This window comes from Cyprinodon tularosa, unplaced genomic scaffold (assembly GCF_016077235.1).
Source record: "Cyprinodon tularosa strain WSP-4 unplaced genomic scaffold, ASM1607723v1 ctg94, whole genome shotgun sequence".
In the NCBI taxonomy this organism is placed as follows: domain Eukaryota; kingdom Metazoa; phylum Chordata; class Actinopteri; order Cyprinodontiformes; family Cyprinodontidae; genus Cyprinodon; species Cyprinodon tularosa.
Window position 1 is genome coordinate 1,213,713 of NW_024039718.1, and position 18,360 is coordinate 1,232,072.

The window sequence follows — 18,360 nt, forward strand, 5'->3', positions numbered from 1 at the left end:
CCTACTGTATACAAGCTGCTGCTGCCCTGATAATAAACTATCATGATGTCTTCACAAAAATTTTGTTTGCTCTTAATGCACCTAAGTAAACATCTTTAAGACCCTGCAGGGATTTTTTTATGTTCCAGCTGTATGTTCAAGTATTGCAATGTTAGGCACTTCAGTGGAGGTACCAGGGGTTTTGTTTTTTTTTGCAACTAGTATTCTGCTAGAAAGCTAAAGAAAGCATGTAGAACTATTTTGCTTGAATATTTTTTACTTCTTCCCCTTTTCTAAGTAATTCTTTGGTAATTTATTCATTATCATTCAAAATGAATAATGTTGAGATGTACCCTAACAAACACCTAAAGTTTTCAGATCCATCTCATAATTTTTCCATTTTTTGTGGGGTTTTTTATCAGATAAGTTTGGACATGAACGTTACCTCTATCAAGGCCTTTGTATGGACGCCTGCCCTGAGGCGTTTTACCACACAAGCAAGAGAACCTGTGAGCGATGTTCAGAAAACTGCCAGCTCTGCTCCAGCCCAAACCACTGCCTGCAGTGTAACTCCACCTACTATGTGTCTGACGGACAGTGTGTGAAGCTGGAATGTGGAGAAGGTAAAAAGGTCACAGCATTATTTATGAGGCAGATTTCTGGTCGTCTCATGTGTGACCCTGGATCATCTAGTGTCCACCCTCAGCTTTTTCTAAAACATTCTGCTCTAATTGTTTTCCCCCTTCCTATCACTTCTCCTGCTATCTGTGCTCTCAGGGGAGGTGGAGGATCCAGATTACAATGACTGCATGACCTGTGAGGAAGGCTGCAAGAAGTGTGTCCTATGTAAGTCACAGCGCAGAACCAATAATAATGTTTTCTAGAATTGAAGGGTGCCTACAATAGAAGCTCTGGTGTTAGTGTATGGAGAAGCAAGTTTAGAGAGTTTTATTTCACATAGTTCTATATAAAGAGAGCTGAGCTTTTATGTGCTTTCAACAGATAACCCCAAGCACTGTCTGTCCTGCATTGAGGGCTTTTACAAGTAAGGCTGTGTGCCTGGCTGTCGCCAAGTGTGATCTCACCTCTGTTCCTTATTCTGTCTTTCCTTTCACTGCTATACCTGACCAAACAGGCTTCCTTTCTGCCGTGAGAGCAAAGTGGATTTCTATGTACTCATGGCCGCATGTATTGACTGCTACTTTTATCATCAGCTTTCAGGATGGCTGCTACAGAAGCTGCCCAGCAAAGACATACAGCGTGGAGGAGGACATGACCTGCGCTCCATGTGAGAACAACTGCATGAGCTGCGATGAGCACGAGTGCTACTGGTGTGAGACTGACCTTTTCTTATCAGGTAAAACTCATCCTGGTAAATAAAACAATAGCAAATGTTTTTTTCTTTCTAAACGATAAAAATCATGAGGTGTGAAACTGAATAACCACCATTATTAATTGTGGAATATAGAAATAAAAGACAATGACAAAAGAAATCTGAGGTGAGGTTAAAGAATTAAAAGTCTGTGAATTTATCACTGCTTTGTAATAATTATAAAATATTTGTTTTATTCAAACAATATTTAAGACTTTATTAACTGGGGTGAAAGAAAACTGAGTTATGGAATATATATTCATATATAAAAAATGACCAAACCTGACAGTCTTACTGAGAGAAATTTAGTTTTTTTTTTAATTAAAATTCACTGTACTTTTAAGTTGAGTATTGCTCAACGTTTATATAGTAGGGATGGGACGATTTATGAAAACCGTCAGAACCGTTCGGTTCGACTGTCTCGGTTCGGTTCGCGTGTGTTTCGTTCGGTTCATGCGCTGCTCCTTTTTCTCATAGGCGAAGCGATTACACTCCAGAGCAGAAGGTGGCGGTACTGCGACTAAAGCCAACTACCAGTAGTAAACAAGAAGAAGAAGCGAAGCAGCGTAGCCGGGTGTAGCAGGGAAAAAAATCAGTTGTTGTGGAGAATTGTGTCGGAATGGCGAGTGGGAAAGAACAGGAGTTGGAAGACGCGCCAGCAGCACTTTATAGGTCTGCTGTATGGGACCGCTTTGCATTTAGAGTGACCTACAATGACGGCGGAAAGAAAGTTGTGGATAAAAGTGCAACAGTGTGCGAGCATTGTGCAACACGTTCTGTTTACGCTAAGAGCAACATGACCAACATGTCATGCTAACCCCGAAATCCTTCATACTCCGTCAGCAACCCTCGCTCCGCCCCGCTGCGCTCCAGAACGGCTGCTCAAAGCAAAGCCTACAGCCTCCACTGTGGCTCCCTCCGTCCGCTCCCCTCTGAGTCCCTTGGAGATGGTAGAGAGCATGTGCGGGATGATTAAATTCAAAGCAGCAAAACATACGGAAATGATCCAGGGTTTCCGCAGATCATTTAAAATAATTACAATCCATTATTTTTTGGGGGATTTTTCATTCCATAAATTTTTATGGGATTTCGGTGTAACAATCTACATGTATCGAACCGAACCGAAAACCGTGACCAGAAACTGTGAATCGAACCGAACCGTGGATTTTGTGAACCGTTCCACCCCTATTATATAGCAATTCATAACTTTTGTAAAAATCAAATTCTTTGGGGACTCACATGTACACATGGGGACATTCTGGTCCCCATATAGTAAAGTTATCTTCTTTGAGTTGGAATTAGGTTTACGACTAAGGTGTGAATTCAGTTTAGGTTAGGGCTAGGTATACACTCACCGGCCACTTTATTAGGTACCCCATGCTAGTAACGGGTTGGACCCCCTTTTGCCTTCAGAACTGCCTCAATTCTTCGTGGCATAGATTCAACAAGGTGCTGGAAGCATTCCTCAGGGAGTTTTGTCCATATTGACATGATGGCATCACACAGTTGCCGCAGATTTGTCGGCTGCACATCCATGATGCGAATCTCCCGTTCCACCACATCCCAAAGATGCTCTATTGAATTGAGATCTGGTGACTGTGGAGGCCATTTGAGTACAGTGAACTCATTGCCATGTTCAAGAAACCAGTCTGAGATGATTCCAGCTTTATCACATGGCGCATTATCCTGCTGAAAGTAGCCATCAGAAGTTGGGTACATTGTGGTCATAAAGGGATGGACATGGTCAGCAACAATACTCAGGTAGGCTGCGGCATTGCAACGATGCACAATTGGTACCAAGGGGCCCAAAGAGTGCCAAGAAAATATTCCCCACACCATGACACCACCACCACCAGCCTGAACCGTTGATACAAGGCAGGATGGATCCATGCTTTCATGTTGTAGACGCCAAATTCTGACCCTACTATCCGAATGTCGCAGCAGAAATCGAGACTCATCAGACCAGACAACGTTTTTCCAATCTTCTATTGTCCAATTTCGATGAGCTTGTGCAAATTGTAGCCTCAGTTTCCTGTTCTTAGATGAAAGGAGTGGCACCCGGTGTGGTCTTCTGCTGCTGTGGCCCATCTGCCTCAAAGTTCGACGTACTGTGCGTTCAGAGATGCTCTTCTGCCCACCTTGGTTGTAACGGGTGGTTATTTGAGTCACTGTTGCCCTTCTATCAGCTTGAACCAGTCTGGCCATTCTCCTCTGACCTCTGGCATCAAAAAGGCATTTCCGCCCAGAGAACTGCCGCTCACTGGATGTTTTTTCTTTTTCGGACCATTCTCTGTAAACCCTAGAGATGGTTGTGCGTGAAAATCCCAGTAGATCAGCAGTTTCTGAAATACTCAGACCAGCCCTTCTGGCACCAACAATGATGCCACGTTCAAAGTCACTCAAATCACCTTTCTTCCCCATACTGATGCTCGGTTTGAACTGCAGGAGATTGTCTTGACCATGTCTACATGCCTAAATGCACTGAGTTGCCGCCATGTGATTGGCTACTTAGAAATTAAGTTTAACGAGCAGTTGGACGGGTGTACCTAATAAAGTGGCCGGTGAGTGTATGTTGGTAACGGTCAGGCTTAGGCCATATAAAATAAATGTAAGTCAATGAAATGTCCACAAAAACCAAGAAAACAATGTAAGTATGGGCGACTGTCCAGGTTGTACCCTGCTTATCGCCTTTAGACTTCTGAAGATAGGAACCAGCACCACATTTAGGCACATTTAGGCTGATCATAGTTGGAAGAAAACAACAACAACAAAACTGAATTTGAATCTTGTCCACTTTTCTATTTAAACTGTTACTTAGTTGTTTTTGTATCTTTTCTTTTTTTGGTTTGTTTGTTTTTCCCAAGTGTTCTAAAAAAACCCATCAAAAAGCAGTAAAATGGAAGATGACTAAATGTGCTGTTTTGCAGGATGCATTTAACATTGTGGAGGATAGCTTTGTCCTCTGTGGTATTTTTGTTATGTGATGAGGACAGTGTGGACTACTTCTAGAACAGGAATAAAAGAGTTTGGAGATATAATTAACATTTCAGAAGCCCTCTGAGCTACTGAAAGAATTTCATAAAGGCTTCAGTCTATATTTTGTACTGGGTGGCTTAGAAAGTGCTGTTTGTGAAAAAATACTCATTCACCAGAAATTCTATTAGGATATCAATATATATGAAAGCACAAAAGTTAATCTCTTTTCTAAAGTAGATGCTTGAATTCCAATGTGGAGGACTCTTATTTGTTAGTAGTTGAGCACATTAACCACTTCTCTAAATGTTTGCTTAGGTAAATAAGTGGTTGCACTTTAGACAGTGAGATCTCTCAGTGCTCCTAAGACACATATAAGTATATTCAGCATGAAATTAACACAATAAGGAAAACAAATGTCACTATTCTAACAATATACTGTAGCTCTGCACAATGATGACAAAAAATGGTATTACATTGCCATGTCAGTTCATTTCCGATTGTCAGAGATATTAATAGAATAGCTGCTCATGTTTAACAATAATTTTGCAACCAAATCATTTTGGGTCATAAGAATAGTTATTAATTTTCAAATGTTTTTTTACATCCCAAAAGACACAGTTGTTTTTTATTGCATTTGAGTCAAAAAAGTTTTTCCACATGGAGTTGTTTCATTATATTCTTTCCGACATTACCCAACCCTACAACCTTCTCCACATTTTGTCAGATTAGATTTGAAAACTTAATGAATTTTAGTTGACTTTTATGTAAGGAAGCAAATAATATATAGCTTACAAAATGTATAACAAAAAAAAATCTTAAGTGGAGAATCAGAGCCCTCTGAGTAAAGACTCAATATCTTTCATCCATATTTCAATCAACCTGATCAGCCGAGCTGTCTTATTGTCAGGTGTTATAGCCAACCCTCCATGGCCCAATTGTTAAAGGAATGACAATTATCTGTCTTGTTGACACCTGAGGTTACCACTAGCAACTTATCTGTAAAGGTGGGCGGCCTTGCTTGGGTTGACTGGCAGTTGTTACACCCACTGTGTACTTTTGGAAGGCAGGGTTCTTTGAAATGTTTAAGTTTAGGGCTATTGTTTTAAACTTCTCCTCATCTTCATCTTAAACTTAGACAAACTTTATTATTGTGTAAACAAAATGAAATTTCAATGCATCCATCTTTTCAACAGTGAATGAGCAGCTTTGCAACAAAATTAACATTTCCATTTATAAAGTGTAGCAGCAATCAAAGTATAAACATTGAAGATGAAAAGAAAAAAAACAAGCATTTTGAAGATATGGTGCAAAGGGCATTGATATGGTTTCAAAGCAGTACAAAATAAATAAATATGATGCAAAATGCAGAACACAGAGTTGAGTTCTATTTAAATGAATTTAAAAATTTGCCAGTAGTGCAAAAATGAAGTTATCAGTGTGATGCAGAGTCTTGATTTGGGACTTGATTAAAGATTCAACAGTTCAACTGTCTGATGGCAGAGGGGAAAAAGCTGTTGCAGAGCCTGCTTGTTCTGCATTGAATGTTGCAAAGCTTCTTCCCAGAGGGCAGCAGGGAGATCAGTCCAATGTGGTGGTGTTGGTGGTGTGAGGGGTCGTTGTTGATGTTACCGGCTGTGGAGACACAGCGCTGGGATGAAATGTCTTTAATGGATAGAACAGGAAACTCGATGATCTTCTCTGCTTTTCTCGCCACTCTTCTCACGTTCTTCCAGTCTGTGACGTTGCAGCCTCCACACCACACAGTGAGAAAGCTGCTCAGAATGCTTTCCATGGTGCTTCTGTAGAAGCACCAAGTGAGGATGGGCGGGGGCAGGTGGGCTCTCCACATCTTCTGCAGGAAATACAAGCATTTGTCCTGTCTGTGTTCTTTGGTCCTCATGATGCTTTTTAATTTTCTCTCACAAACTTATCAGATCACTTCAAAAGGCAGTCAGTATCATTGGATTTTGATCAAGAGTATTAGGGTCCCTTTGTTAATTGGTGCTTTGAAAACCATCCATCATTTTTCTCTCAGTTTACTCAGTGTTAAAAATGGTTAATAAAAATTAACTTAATAACTAACTTTTTATTTAGTCTTAGTCTAGAGGACTAAAATTATTATTAGACTTGATGGCTTTAGTCGGTTTTAGTCAACTAAAGCTTTTCGTTTTAGTCAGTTTTATGTTGTACTTAAAACAGTTAACCTTTACAATTTCAAATAACAACTTTAACAGACTAATACCTTTTGCCCAGATACTACAATTGCTGGGTATAGAATGCTGCTGTGCAGTTCATCATTGCTGTTTGGCAGACAACTTTGATTTATAGAATTCAAATTAACTTTTTTTATGAATTAATGCCGTACTATTTAAAAAAGTGTCTCACAAAAGCCGTGGAAATAGCAGATCTAGTTCGACACATCATATTGGTTAATATAGCAGACAGACAAGCAAACAAAATGTACAAAAAAGAATGGTTTTAGACATACAAGGTCCTCCATTCCAACACTTCCTGATCTAACATGAATTATACTTTACACAAAGATCAGTAAAATATTCATTACCCCCAAGAAACTAAGAACAGAAGAACAAAAACATTGTTCTTTGTACTTTGACAATTTTGACTTTATTTCTGAGAATTGTCTCTTTGTTTACCACTGCTCAGGGGTCAAAGTAGATTGACAAAATTGCCTTGTAATGCCATGGCAATCTAACCTGACTCCGCCAGATGGATTTGCTCCGCATATCCATCTGGAAACCTTCTGTTGAAGTAATTTTGGGAAGGGCCGAAAATAGTGGTTAGCTGATTGGCCTATGTTGGTGATAGACGGGCCAAATAAACCAATCAGATCAATGAAGCGTATGACGTACTAACAGAGTGACAACGAAAACACAACCACAAGCCAGGCTACTCTTGCCGAAACCAGTCGGGAGAAGAGCAAAAACATCTTTTCCTCTGAGAAAAGCCTCCTGAGCAGTGTTTTGCTCCTCTTTCAGTGAAGAAATACTCTGTAATTCCGATAAAACTTGCTCGATAACAGCTCCAAATTTTCTTTAACGGAGAGTCTCCAGACTGATCTGCGAGTGAAACCTTGAAAGCTCCCGAGATCAGGATGGTCTCACGAGGCTAATGGCAATCCAGACCTAAATTAAATGAATATGCTACGTAAAATATTGACATATTCAAAGAAACATAGAAAATGTCAATACAAATGACAATACAAGGAAACATTTACATCATATTTAAATAGATAGAAACAAGAACTATGAGAGAGAAATATTCAAAGATCTATGTACCTTTCCGTTTGAGTCTTTATCCAAAAACAATCAAAATGCAATATTTCTTTGGATATAATTTAGGGATCCTTTTGGTAGAAATTAAAGAAAGTGTAGCATCACCTCTTGTGAGCTGGAAGAAATAAAATATTGATAGTTGGACAAAGGGCTTATTTTCACGCTTGGCAGAGGATGATCAGCTATATAGTTTATTAAGTAGCAAGAGTAGGGAAAGCCATACAGCTGAGAGCGAACAATCAGTGTGGAGCATAAAGCGCAGACTCTGAGATACTCGGGTGCAAAGAAGCATTTCTGCACTCAATAGAGCAGAGTTTGTCAAAGTTCAGTGTGCAATACCGGACCATTCTGGGTTACATTCACCCCTGCCGCTGCTGCCATAATCCATGCTGATTATGGGCATGCTGAATGTGCACCACTGTACGCAAGGTGGGCGGCATGACCTAACAGGACGCAGTAGCACGGCTAATACTGTTTAGCTTTTATAACAGATTACAGCACAGTAATGCATTTTAAATATCTGACTGACCACCCGCCTATTTTATTAGTCTCATCTTGTTGACGAAAACTCAAACCTATGACTAGTCATGTTTTAGTCATCAATGATCCATGTTTAGTTTGTCAGTATTCGCTATCGTCATGAAAAAAAGGAGCATCAATGAACGCTGCTAGTACTGCTAGTAACATGAGAATTTTCTAAAAGTTCAATACTTGTATGCTGTATTGTTGTATAGTTCAATACTTTGTATTGCAGAGTCAATTAAATGTGAAAAATCTGGGGTTGAACATAAAGTAAACTTGTACAGGGAATAAGTCACATTTATGTGTCTCACAAATGGAACCTTCTCCCATTTTCTTTTCCAGAAGGGAAGTGTGTCCCAGTGTGTCCCGATGGTTTCTTCGGCAATGAAGACTTTAACGAGTGTGAGGAGTGTCACCCGGACTGTTCAACGTGCAGCGGCCCAGAGAACACCGACTGTCTGTCGTGTCAAGAGGGAAGGATGCTTCAAAACAGGGAGTGTGTGCCAGACTTTGAGGTCTGTCCTAGTAAGACCTTTCTCAACGGTGAGACTAATAACTTATATTCCACTAATCCAACTGTCTGCTCTTAATGAAGAAGGGATTTAGCCACTTTCAGAGGGGCAGAAATGAAATAGCGGAGGGTAATTGGTCTGTGTTCCACCGTCCCTGAACCCTGCACCATCTTACGGACTCAGAGCAGAACGAATGTCAAACAGATAGACTTTAGAATAATTAACTGTAAATGCAGCACATTTTGTTCTTTCCATTGACAGGCTTGAAACAACACTTAAATTAATGTTGGGCTAAAAATGAATCTAACAGAATTTGGCATGTGACCTAAAGGTTAAAATACTATTCTGGTAAAAGTTTGCTAGTAGTCACTATGGAAGTAAATGTCTATTTTAATTAAAGCCTTTAAAAGGAGACTGTAACAAAGCCTTCTGGTTGCCTTTTTCAGGGTAGAATTAACTTCATTTGCAAGGATTGGGTCTATATATTTTATTTTAGTGTTGATTTTAACTAATCCTTACTCTATTAAAATGTATGTATAAATCAAATTCATATTTCCCACCACAAAATGTTTAAATTTCAGTGAGTTGCCCTGTTTTTGTCTCCACTATCAAGCTTCTGTTATCATTTGGGCTGAGTATTTGACCCCACGTTTGGCCAGAAAGATAGATATAACCTTAGTTGATGTTTCATGGTTATTCTTGAGAACACTAAAAATGTATGCATTTCAAAATCCATTTTAATATGTGTATGGAATCACTGGCCAACTGGAAAGACCAATTACTCTATGTAAAATGTTTAACCATCTAGTCTAAAATGATGACAAAGGTGGCCAAGGAGGAGTCAAAGTTTTAAACGTAAGAGCACTGTAGTGGGAGAGGATGCACAAAGTGGACATAACATTTAATAATACATGTTATTTAAAAGTGGCCTATCTAGACACTCAAGGTCACTGTACAAAAGAGAAAAACACAATGGCAGAAACAAAGTTAAAACACAGAATAAAAACATTCCAAAATTACAACAGCTGGAAAGAGAAATGAATATTACAGATAGGCAATCTTACAAAGATGAGTTTTGAGTTGTGATTTGAAATTGAAAAGTGAGTCCGTGTTTCTAAGTAAGGGTGGTAGAGAGTTCCAGTGATGGGGGCACAGAGATTGCATGCTCTGCTCCCCGTGGTGGTGAGACAGGCAGAAGGAACAGACAGGTGTAAAGCACATGAGGATCTAAGAGCACGGGAGGGGGCGGGAACATGCAGGAGGCCTGACAGATATGGGGGGCAAGGTGCTGAAGGGCCTTGAATGTCACCATGAGAATTTTATATAATGCGGAACTGCACAGGGAGCCAGTGGAGCTGTCGGAGGACCTGGGTGATGTGGTAGATAGAGGGAGTTCTTGTGTGGAGGATACAAAGGCCAAGTCCACCCCCCCTCTAAAGTATGAAAAGTATGGAGAAGAAATAGATGAGAATGATGAAAGCAACTAAAAGTGCAATCAGAGACACAGCCCAGAAGCTAATAATAAGTAAATAAACAGAGCAAAACTAGATATGAGACTCAAACCCAACAGGAGACTGGGAAACCCCGAAACAATAATAAAGCTGAAGTTAAAAAAAAATCACAGAAAAGAGAGTGCCAGGCTATCCAAAACAATAGAGGAAGCTGCTAATAAGAAAATAAAGAAAACTCGAACTGAAATAATATCAACTGCCCTGATATGATAAAGTCCAACACATAACATTTTTTGATCCAGCAGGGCAAAGATCCTAAACCCAAATCAAAGCTACTATTCAAATGAATAATTCTAAGCTGGTGGAAAAAGCTCTGACCTGATATATATATATATATATATATATATATATATATATATATATATATATATATATATATATATATATATATATATATATATATATATATATATATATAAACAAATATATATATCAGTTGCATTTTTGATCTTGTCTGACACATTTTGACAACCATGGAGTAAAACAAAAACTTCTATAAATTAAATATGTTGCAAGATCCTTATGTTAAGTTAGTTATCTAATTCAGTTGTATATATTTCATCCCATAAAAATGAAGGACAGATAAAATGTATTGCTATATAGCCCAAAAGATTTCTGCCCGTGATCTTAATAAACATAAATGTTTTATTTAAAAAGCAAGCTTAAGATAAAATAATTGATATTCTTTACATTTCTGCAGTAAAGTTAGCCTAAATTAACAAATGAAACTGAAATATGAAAGGTGTCATCATGAATGTCATTGAATTGAAATTAATATGTTAGCTTTAAAACGCAACCAAGGTCGTAGGTTAGGCTATTTGCTCTTATTCAATGACCATTTGAGAAAAAAAATGTTTTAATACATAATAATAGATCTTCTCCCTACTAATTCAACTGGTATCCATAAAATGGAGATAGGATAAACATAAAAATAGAATTTGCGATCTGTAATTTTGATGCTCATGGCAGAATCGTGACTGCTTTGTTTTTTTTTTTCTGTTTACAATCATTATCCTAAAAACCACATTAAGCCAGGGATGTGTACTATGACGGTCCTGGATCACAGCTCAGCTGTCTTTCTGACAAAAACACTTTATCACTAGAGTAACATGATAATCCCTGCTTTGTTTTCCCTCCAGATAATGGCGTGTGTGAAGACTGTCACCAATCCTGTGAATTCTGCTCTGGACAGGCAAAAAATCAGTGCACAACGTGTGGAAAAGGTCTGTCAATGAGCCACTATCTTACAGATGGCTCTAAAGTTTTGTATTTCAACTGTTACAACAAATTACATCCAGCGCTCTTTCCTCCAGGGAGATTTCTGACTATGCAACAGACATGTGTGACGAAGTGTCCTGCGGGCTTCTTTGCCAGCCGACTGAACGGCGTGTGTGAGGCCTGCCCTCAGGGCTGCTTGCAGTGTGTTGATGCTCGTCACTGCAGCCGCTGTCAGAGCTCTCAGAAGGCTCCATTGTTCCTGCAGAATGGACAGTGTGTTACAGAGTGTGTCGGGTTAGGAGTCTATCTTGTTACTGTTTGATTACTGTGCTCAGGGTTTCTTTTTAACTTGGTTTGACATTTGATTTTTATCAGTTTGGGAAAATGTAACCCTGCTGAAAATAACATATTGTAATTACACCACTAGAGAATCAGGAACAATAGTTGAGGCGTGTAAATTCTGGAAATATTTGATGTTATCATAATATTTTTCTAGTTTATCATTTTAGGCGCCTAAACTTTGACACCAGCATGTCTGGAAGTACAGTATTGTCTCCTCTAGTTGTCATATTTGGATTCTACTAGATTGTTTGGATATATCATTAGTTAGTTTCTTAATTGAGGAACTTGTTTAGCCCAGAAGCTTCTGTGACCTATTCACATGCAATGCAAGTCAGATTTAAAAATAATAATAAAACAAAAACAGAGATAACTTTATGTCATTGTTTCATATGTGTTGTTGTGCAGCTAAGAGTAAATCTGAAGAATTTTTTTCTACAGCTGTTTATGCTTATATAACATTGTAAAAACAGTAGGAGTATAAGGAGCCAAACATTTAATTGAGGTTTTATTACAAACGTCATGGACCAACATACTTAGTTAGCTAGTTAGTTACTTTCTGGAATAGAAAAGAATTTCTGGATAAAATGATTTTTTATGTTTTTTTTACTTTGTACAGTAGTTGCAATATTCTATAATATACAAGATATTTAAATTTCATTTTATTTGAATAACTGTTAGCTACATAAAAAAAATACGATGTGGAAAATGACATGTAATTTTAAATCCAAGCATGGTCAATTTTTTTATATGTAATTTATCATCATAAACATTGCAATCTCTCTTTCTATCTCTCTGTATATATATATATATGTTATATATAGAGGTTTCATAGGCAGTTGTATTCAAAAATAATTTTTTAGTACCCAATAATTAAATGCTATGCAATTAATTGCTTTCAAAAGTCACCTAAGTGTAGGTGAGCCACTCTTTCAATCTCTGTATGAGTCCAGCTGATTTATGAAGCTGTCAAGAGGTGTATCAGAGAACAGTAGAAAACAAACTGCATCACGGAAAAAAAATCATACAAATCACTAAAGAAGCTTAAAATCGAATTGGGTTGTGAAGAAATATCCTTACACTTTGAAAATCACCAGAGTCATTATTGAATCTATTATCTGAAAATAGAAGAGTACAGCACAATGTTAAACCAAGAAAGACATGGCCCGCCACCTGAACTGGCAGGCAGACCATTAATTGGAGAAGCAGCCAGGAGATTCTTAGTTGGTCCAGAAGAGCTACATAGGTGCATACTACCGGTCGGGGAATATGTATGTATGAGATATAGGTATAAAAAGCCCTGTTTGCATTAAATATGTGAAAAAAGGTGCTCTCGTCAGAAAAAAAACACATTTATCCTATTTACCCACATGGAAAACAATAGCACATCATCCTGAAAACACTTTCCTCATAATTATTGTAATATTGTGTTTTTGGATTATTTTCATCTACAGTAAAGGGACCTGAGAAGCTGCTGATGGTTTAAAGGAAGATAGATGGAACTAAATACAGAACAATTAGTCATTAAAAGCAGCAAAAAACTTAAGATTAGGTCTGAGTTAACCACCCAGCTGAACAATATCCCTAAACATACAACCAAAACCACATTGAAATGATTAGGATAAAAAAAGTTCAGTCCAGAACCCTGGGCAACTTCAGTTTAATAGATCATTGACAACCTCTCTGATCAAAATGAGCTCAAGGTATTTTACAAATAAGCGTGAGCAGTAGATGTAAAAGGCTGGTAAAGACAAAACCCAAAAAGGCTTAAAACTGTGCCTACATCAAAAGATTTACCAAGAATTGACCAGATGCATCATATTTTAAATTATTTTGACACCAAAGCATCCTCCTGCTTCTTCTCAAACATACAATCTTTCCTCATTTTTTGTGCATTCAATCTAAATAAACAAGTAATAACATTAAAAGAATCGTAAAAGTTTATGTGGTAGGAGTACTTTTCCTAGACACTGTCTTGCACTGTGCATTAATGCTTGTTTCCTGTACCGTAATTTTACTTTTTTCAGTTTTTATTCGCCTACTGATATGTTGTTCATTCTCTGCAGGGGATATCCTGTAGGCCAGCTGTGCCTCAGCTGTGCAGTTGGCTGTGCGTCCTGTGAGAAGAATGCCACTCACTGTCTGACCTGCAACGATCCTCTTCTTCTGCATGATCACCAGTGTGTGCAGGAATGTCCTCCAGCACACATCGTTCATGATAAGGAGTGTCATCGCTGCCCCCCGGCCTGTAAGGACTGCAACCACCTCGGACAGTGCACAGGTAGAAAAAAAACATAAGCGTAAACATAAAGTACTTTTAAAAAAACTTATTTTAAACCTGTTTCTTTTCATGGCTAGAAACCAGAGTTTTCATTTAATGGAATAAAATCATATATTTTAGGTTCTCATTTAAAATTTTATGCACGAATCAATATTAGGCTCATCTTTTTCCACATATTGCTTTTCTGAAGTGTCTAGATTAAAAAGAGCATGGTTTAGTTCATGACTCAAATGTAAAAGATGATTTTTAGCCAACTGAAACCCACTTTGTTTCATTTTACTTACATCTACTTGTTATGAAAAAAAGTTTTTCTTGGATTTAGTTGGAGAGTTTCCCTGTTTTTGCAGGCTGCGAGGAGTATCACTTTCTCCACGAGGGCCTGTGTTTGCCAGACTGTCCGGAGAAGTTCTTTGAGGACATTGAGCGAGGGGAGTGTCTTCACTGTCACACTGATTGTGCTCTCTGTGATGGCCCAAACAGCAATGACTGTGATGCCTGTGTCCACCCTGAAGCCACCCTGCACAATGGGGCCTGCATGGCACCGTGCCCCTCAAGCACATACAGGGATGCAGTTACAGGAGAGTGTAAAGGTACAGTACCTCTCCCAATTCACAACATGCATTAAAGCTAAACGACTTTGGAACAGATGACTTGAAATGGTGAATTTGAAGAAAAAGCTGCTCATTTAATTCAAATTAAGTCGCAACTGAAAGTATGCCAAAGTCGTTTGTTATCTCTTAAACTAAGTTTTCTGTCCCGAAGAGCACCCTTCGTGCATTTCCTCAATTATATTCTCTACTTTGCCTGAGTGTGTTTCTTGACGATGGCTCAGACTAAAATAGCAACCCTTTGCAGACGGTTAACAGGCAGCTGTCAAACGTTGGAACTGCATAGTGATGCCAGCGACAGTTCCCTGGAGGAAGACACACTGCTCTGGCTTTGTTTTTCTGTTTTTTTTTTTCGTGTTTTGTTTTGCTTTTTTTTTTTTTTCAAAAACGCTGAGGATGGTGTGTTTCTCACAGAAGGAAATTGTAGGCAATGTCTTTTTTAGTTGCCACTTAAAGGAGGTGCAAGTAGAAAGATACTTTAAGGGAATAGCACTGCTGTGCTGAAAAATTATTGAGATACAGAAAATAAAAATTGTATTTTTAGACAACTGGTTGAAAATTGTCAAGTAAAATTTGTAGTAAATAAAATGTATACAGTACAGTCTGTTGTAAGAGAACTTATCCCCTTGAAACATTTTCACATTTTGTCTTGTTAAAAGTACACTTGGAATTACCATACCCCTTATATGATAGCCCTGCACAAATAAGGCAATAAATATCAAGTGGAAGCTTATAATATGCTTTCTTTCAGGATATCCTTGTATTCATCCCAACTCTTCTCATCCGCATTAATCCTTGTCCCTGTTACTGATAAAGAAAGGCATCCACACATCATGATGCGGCCACCACCATGTTTTACTCTAAGGAAGGCATGTGTAGGTGTTCTGAGCAGTGTTTGGAGCAGGAGCGGTTCAGTACATAAGAACACAAAAATAACTAGAATAACACAAAATGGAAATGAAACCAATGAAAACTAAAAAAAAAAACTTAAACAGAACCAAAACAGTCACAGCATGGTGGTAAGTAATAAATGTACTGATACATCCTTTGATTCACTTACTATGACTTTTCTCTTCTCAGAATGTGATGATTCATGCCTCACATGTTTTGGGCCCCACATGGGTTCATGCACCAGCTGCAGGGAGGGTCAAAACTTGGATGGCCACAACCGGTGTATCCCTCTGGCCAACAAGTGCTCGCCTCATCAGTATGCTGACGAGGACAGGGAATGCCATCCTTGCCACAAGTACTGCCACAGGTGTTCAGGTCCCGGCAAAACCCATTGTTTGAGCTGTAATCAGGGACACTTTCTGCTCGGTAAGCCCAGTTTAGTTTGGGTTAATTCTCGAAACTTTAAGCTTCTTTTGCTTTTGCAATGTCTACTGTGGCTGGAAAAAATCTATTTCCTATCACATCCCTTCTAATATTAATTATGAGTGCTGAATTTTATCTACCTACTTTTAAATGTATTAGCTCAAGCAGAGCACCTGCTAGACAAGCCTGAATTTGGGTCTTTTCTTACTGAGGTAGCTGTTTTACAGTTTTTGTTTTGGTAAGAGACTCCTTTAGACTGAAGGTTATTTCAACAATCTTTGTGTTTGTGGAAAACTGTCTACTTTGTGAGAATTTCTCCCTGTGCTTCTTAAGTAGTTAATAAAATCCTGTGTGAGCAGAACAGGCAGCAACATTGGCAAGCTTGTATCTGTTCTTCCTTGCAAGGGTTAATAAATGCTGCTTGAGTGGAAAACATTGAATCACAAATTCTTGTTAAATAAACATTTAGCCCTTTTTTCCCCAACAACACCTATGCATGTGTGTGTTTTTGCAGATGGTGCTTGTGTAGATGAATGCCCAACGGGCTATTATGAAGAGGAGTCAAAATGTAAGCCGTGCCATGTTTCCTGTCAGTCCTGTGTTGGAAAGCTGAGCCACCAGTGCCTCACCTGCAAAGCCCACCTGTTCCGAGAGGCCAAAGAGTGTGTGGAGAGCTGCCAACATGGGTAGTCTAACCTGTTTACTCTCAAGCAATGCTGCTCACCCATTAGAGTTTTCTTAATGAATGATCACCCCGGACACAAAATGCCATCTTGGATGCTAAGAGATCACCAGACAGGTTTCTAAAATGCATTCTAATTTAGTTTGGGATTTAAATGCTCCTTTATGAGGCTCAGTGCAGTAACTGAGAGGGACAAATTAATGTGGCGGAAAATTGATGTGCAGTTAAATACCCAAGAGAAAAGCAAACAGGATACAGAGAGAACATAGCATCAGAGCAGCATGTGGACAGTGCTACACCTCTCATCAATGACTGGGAGTCTTTTATTATAGCTGCATCCCCTCTGTTATTTGTTTTTCATGTCATATATTGGATGTGCTGGATGAGTCTAACTATATGTGTGGCTGTGAAAAGGAATTTCTCGTGGGAAAACTCTAATTTCATTTCATTTAATTGAATCTAATCTATCATAACTTTCGCCATCTGTCCTCTAGTCACTATGGAAACCCTGTCTCAAGGATTTGTGAAAAGTGCGACCCAAGTTGCAGTGAGTGCATTGAGGGCGGGGAGGACAGCTGCCTGAGCTGCGCTCCGGGCCTTGTCTACCTGCGGAAAGAAGGTTGCTGCTTGCCGTTCTGCCCTGAGGGTTACCATCATGATCCTGCACATAGGACCTGTGAGCCCTGCCATGATGGCTGCAGAACATGCTCAGGTAAAAATATCTATTATAAAGTCAATTTATAAAACTTTACTACATATACATAGATAACAATTACAGCATAAATCCGCCCATACACAGACACTCTAAGGTATTTATGTAATATTTTCTCCCTTATCTTAGAATATGACCTTAATCTTAGTAAAGTCCAATTCATGAAAAGCGTGCTATGAAGACAACAAATTTAAACTAAACCAGTTTAACTGTGTTTGACTGTTATGCACTCATACCTGGACACAGATTAGAGTGGGCATGATATTAAGAACTCTCCACAATACTAAACATAACACAATGAAAGGAGCGAAAACAGAGATGGAATGATTTTCTTACCATTAAAAGCGAACTTTGTACTTACACTGACAGGAAGATGAAACAGGAAGAGCTGCTGTCAGACTTGAGCCAATTATAGCCACTGAGGGCATAAATTTGCCTCTCACTCTTTCGGGGAGACAAGACCAGTTTTAACTTCTTCTAACCTCAAAACTATACAGTTATTCAGAAAGAACTGATGTTAACCCCCTTTTAACCATAAAACATATTTATTTCAACCATGGTCAAAATAGCTATAGCCGTTTTCAGATAAAGGAGAGAGCGAAACTCAAGGCACAAAGGAAGCGAAAATTGGCATTGGAGCATAAAGATATGGTGAAAAGAATTAGGTCAAGCACTCTCTGCATGTGTTTTTCAGCCCTGCTTCTCTGCTTGCGTTAGGCTGGTCGTTCTATCTGCACACACACATCATGTAGCTTCCTCTGCCTTAAATGGTCATCCCTCCTGGTGTTTTAAAAGCGGACTACATCACACTAAATACATTCCCTGAGAATCTGTGGACAGTTCGGCTCCAACCTCTTTCATATTGGCTTTTTTCACACATGTCATTCACAGCTGGATGTTCTGAGCTAAAAGATGCTCTCAACTGGTTGTGTGTGTGTGTGTGTGTGTGTGTGTGTGTGTGTGTGTGTGTGTGTGTGTGTGTGTGTGTGTGTGTGTGTGTGTGTGTGTGTGTGTGTGAATGTGGGTGTGTGTGTGTATATG

At 38.9% G+C, this 18,360-nt stretch overlaps 1 protein-coding gene across 1 annotated transcript in view; it reads left to right on the top strand.

Moving 5' to 3' along the window:
* The window catches only part of pcsk5a (proprotein convertase subtilisin/kexin type 5a), a 54,803-nt gene that overhangs the window by 22,667 nt on the left and 13,776 nt on the right, over positions 1–18,360 (top strand). The window contains exons 23-34 of the mRNA XM_038274917.1: positions 402–602; positions 757–825; positions 982–1,024; positions 1,194–1,336; positions 8,485–8,685; positions 11,305–11,388; positions 11,479–11,677; positions 13,789–14,003; positions 14,351–14,593; positions 15,692–15,928; positions 16,440–16,611; positions 17,102–17,319. Coding sequence (XP_038130845.1) covers positions 402–602; positions 757–825; positions 982–1,024; positions 1,194–1,336; positions 8,485–8,685; positions 11,305–11,388; positions 11,479–11,677; positions 13,789–14,003; positions 14,351–14,593; positions 15,692–15,928; positions 16,440–16,611; positions 17,102–17,319 — 2,025 coding nt within the window. The remainder of the gene's footprint in view (positions 1–401; positions 603–756; positions 826–981; positions 1,025–1,193; positions 1,337–8,484; positions 8,686–11,304; positions 11,389–11,478; positions 11,678–13,788; positions 14,004–14,350; positions 14,594–15,691; positions 15,929–16,439; positions 16,612–17,101; positions 17,320–18,360) is intronic.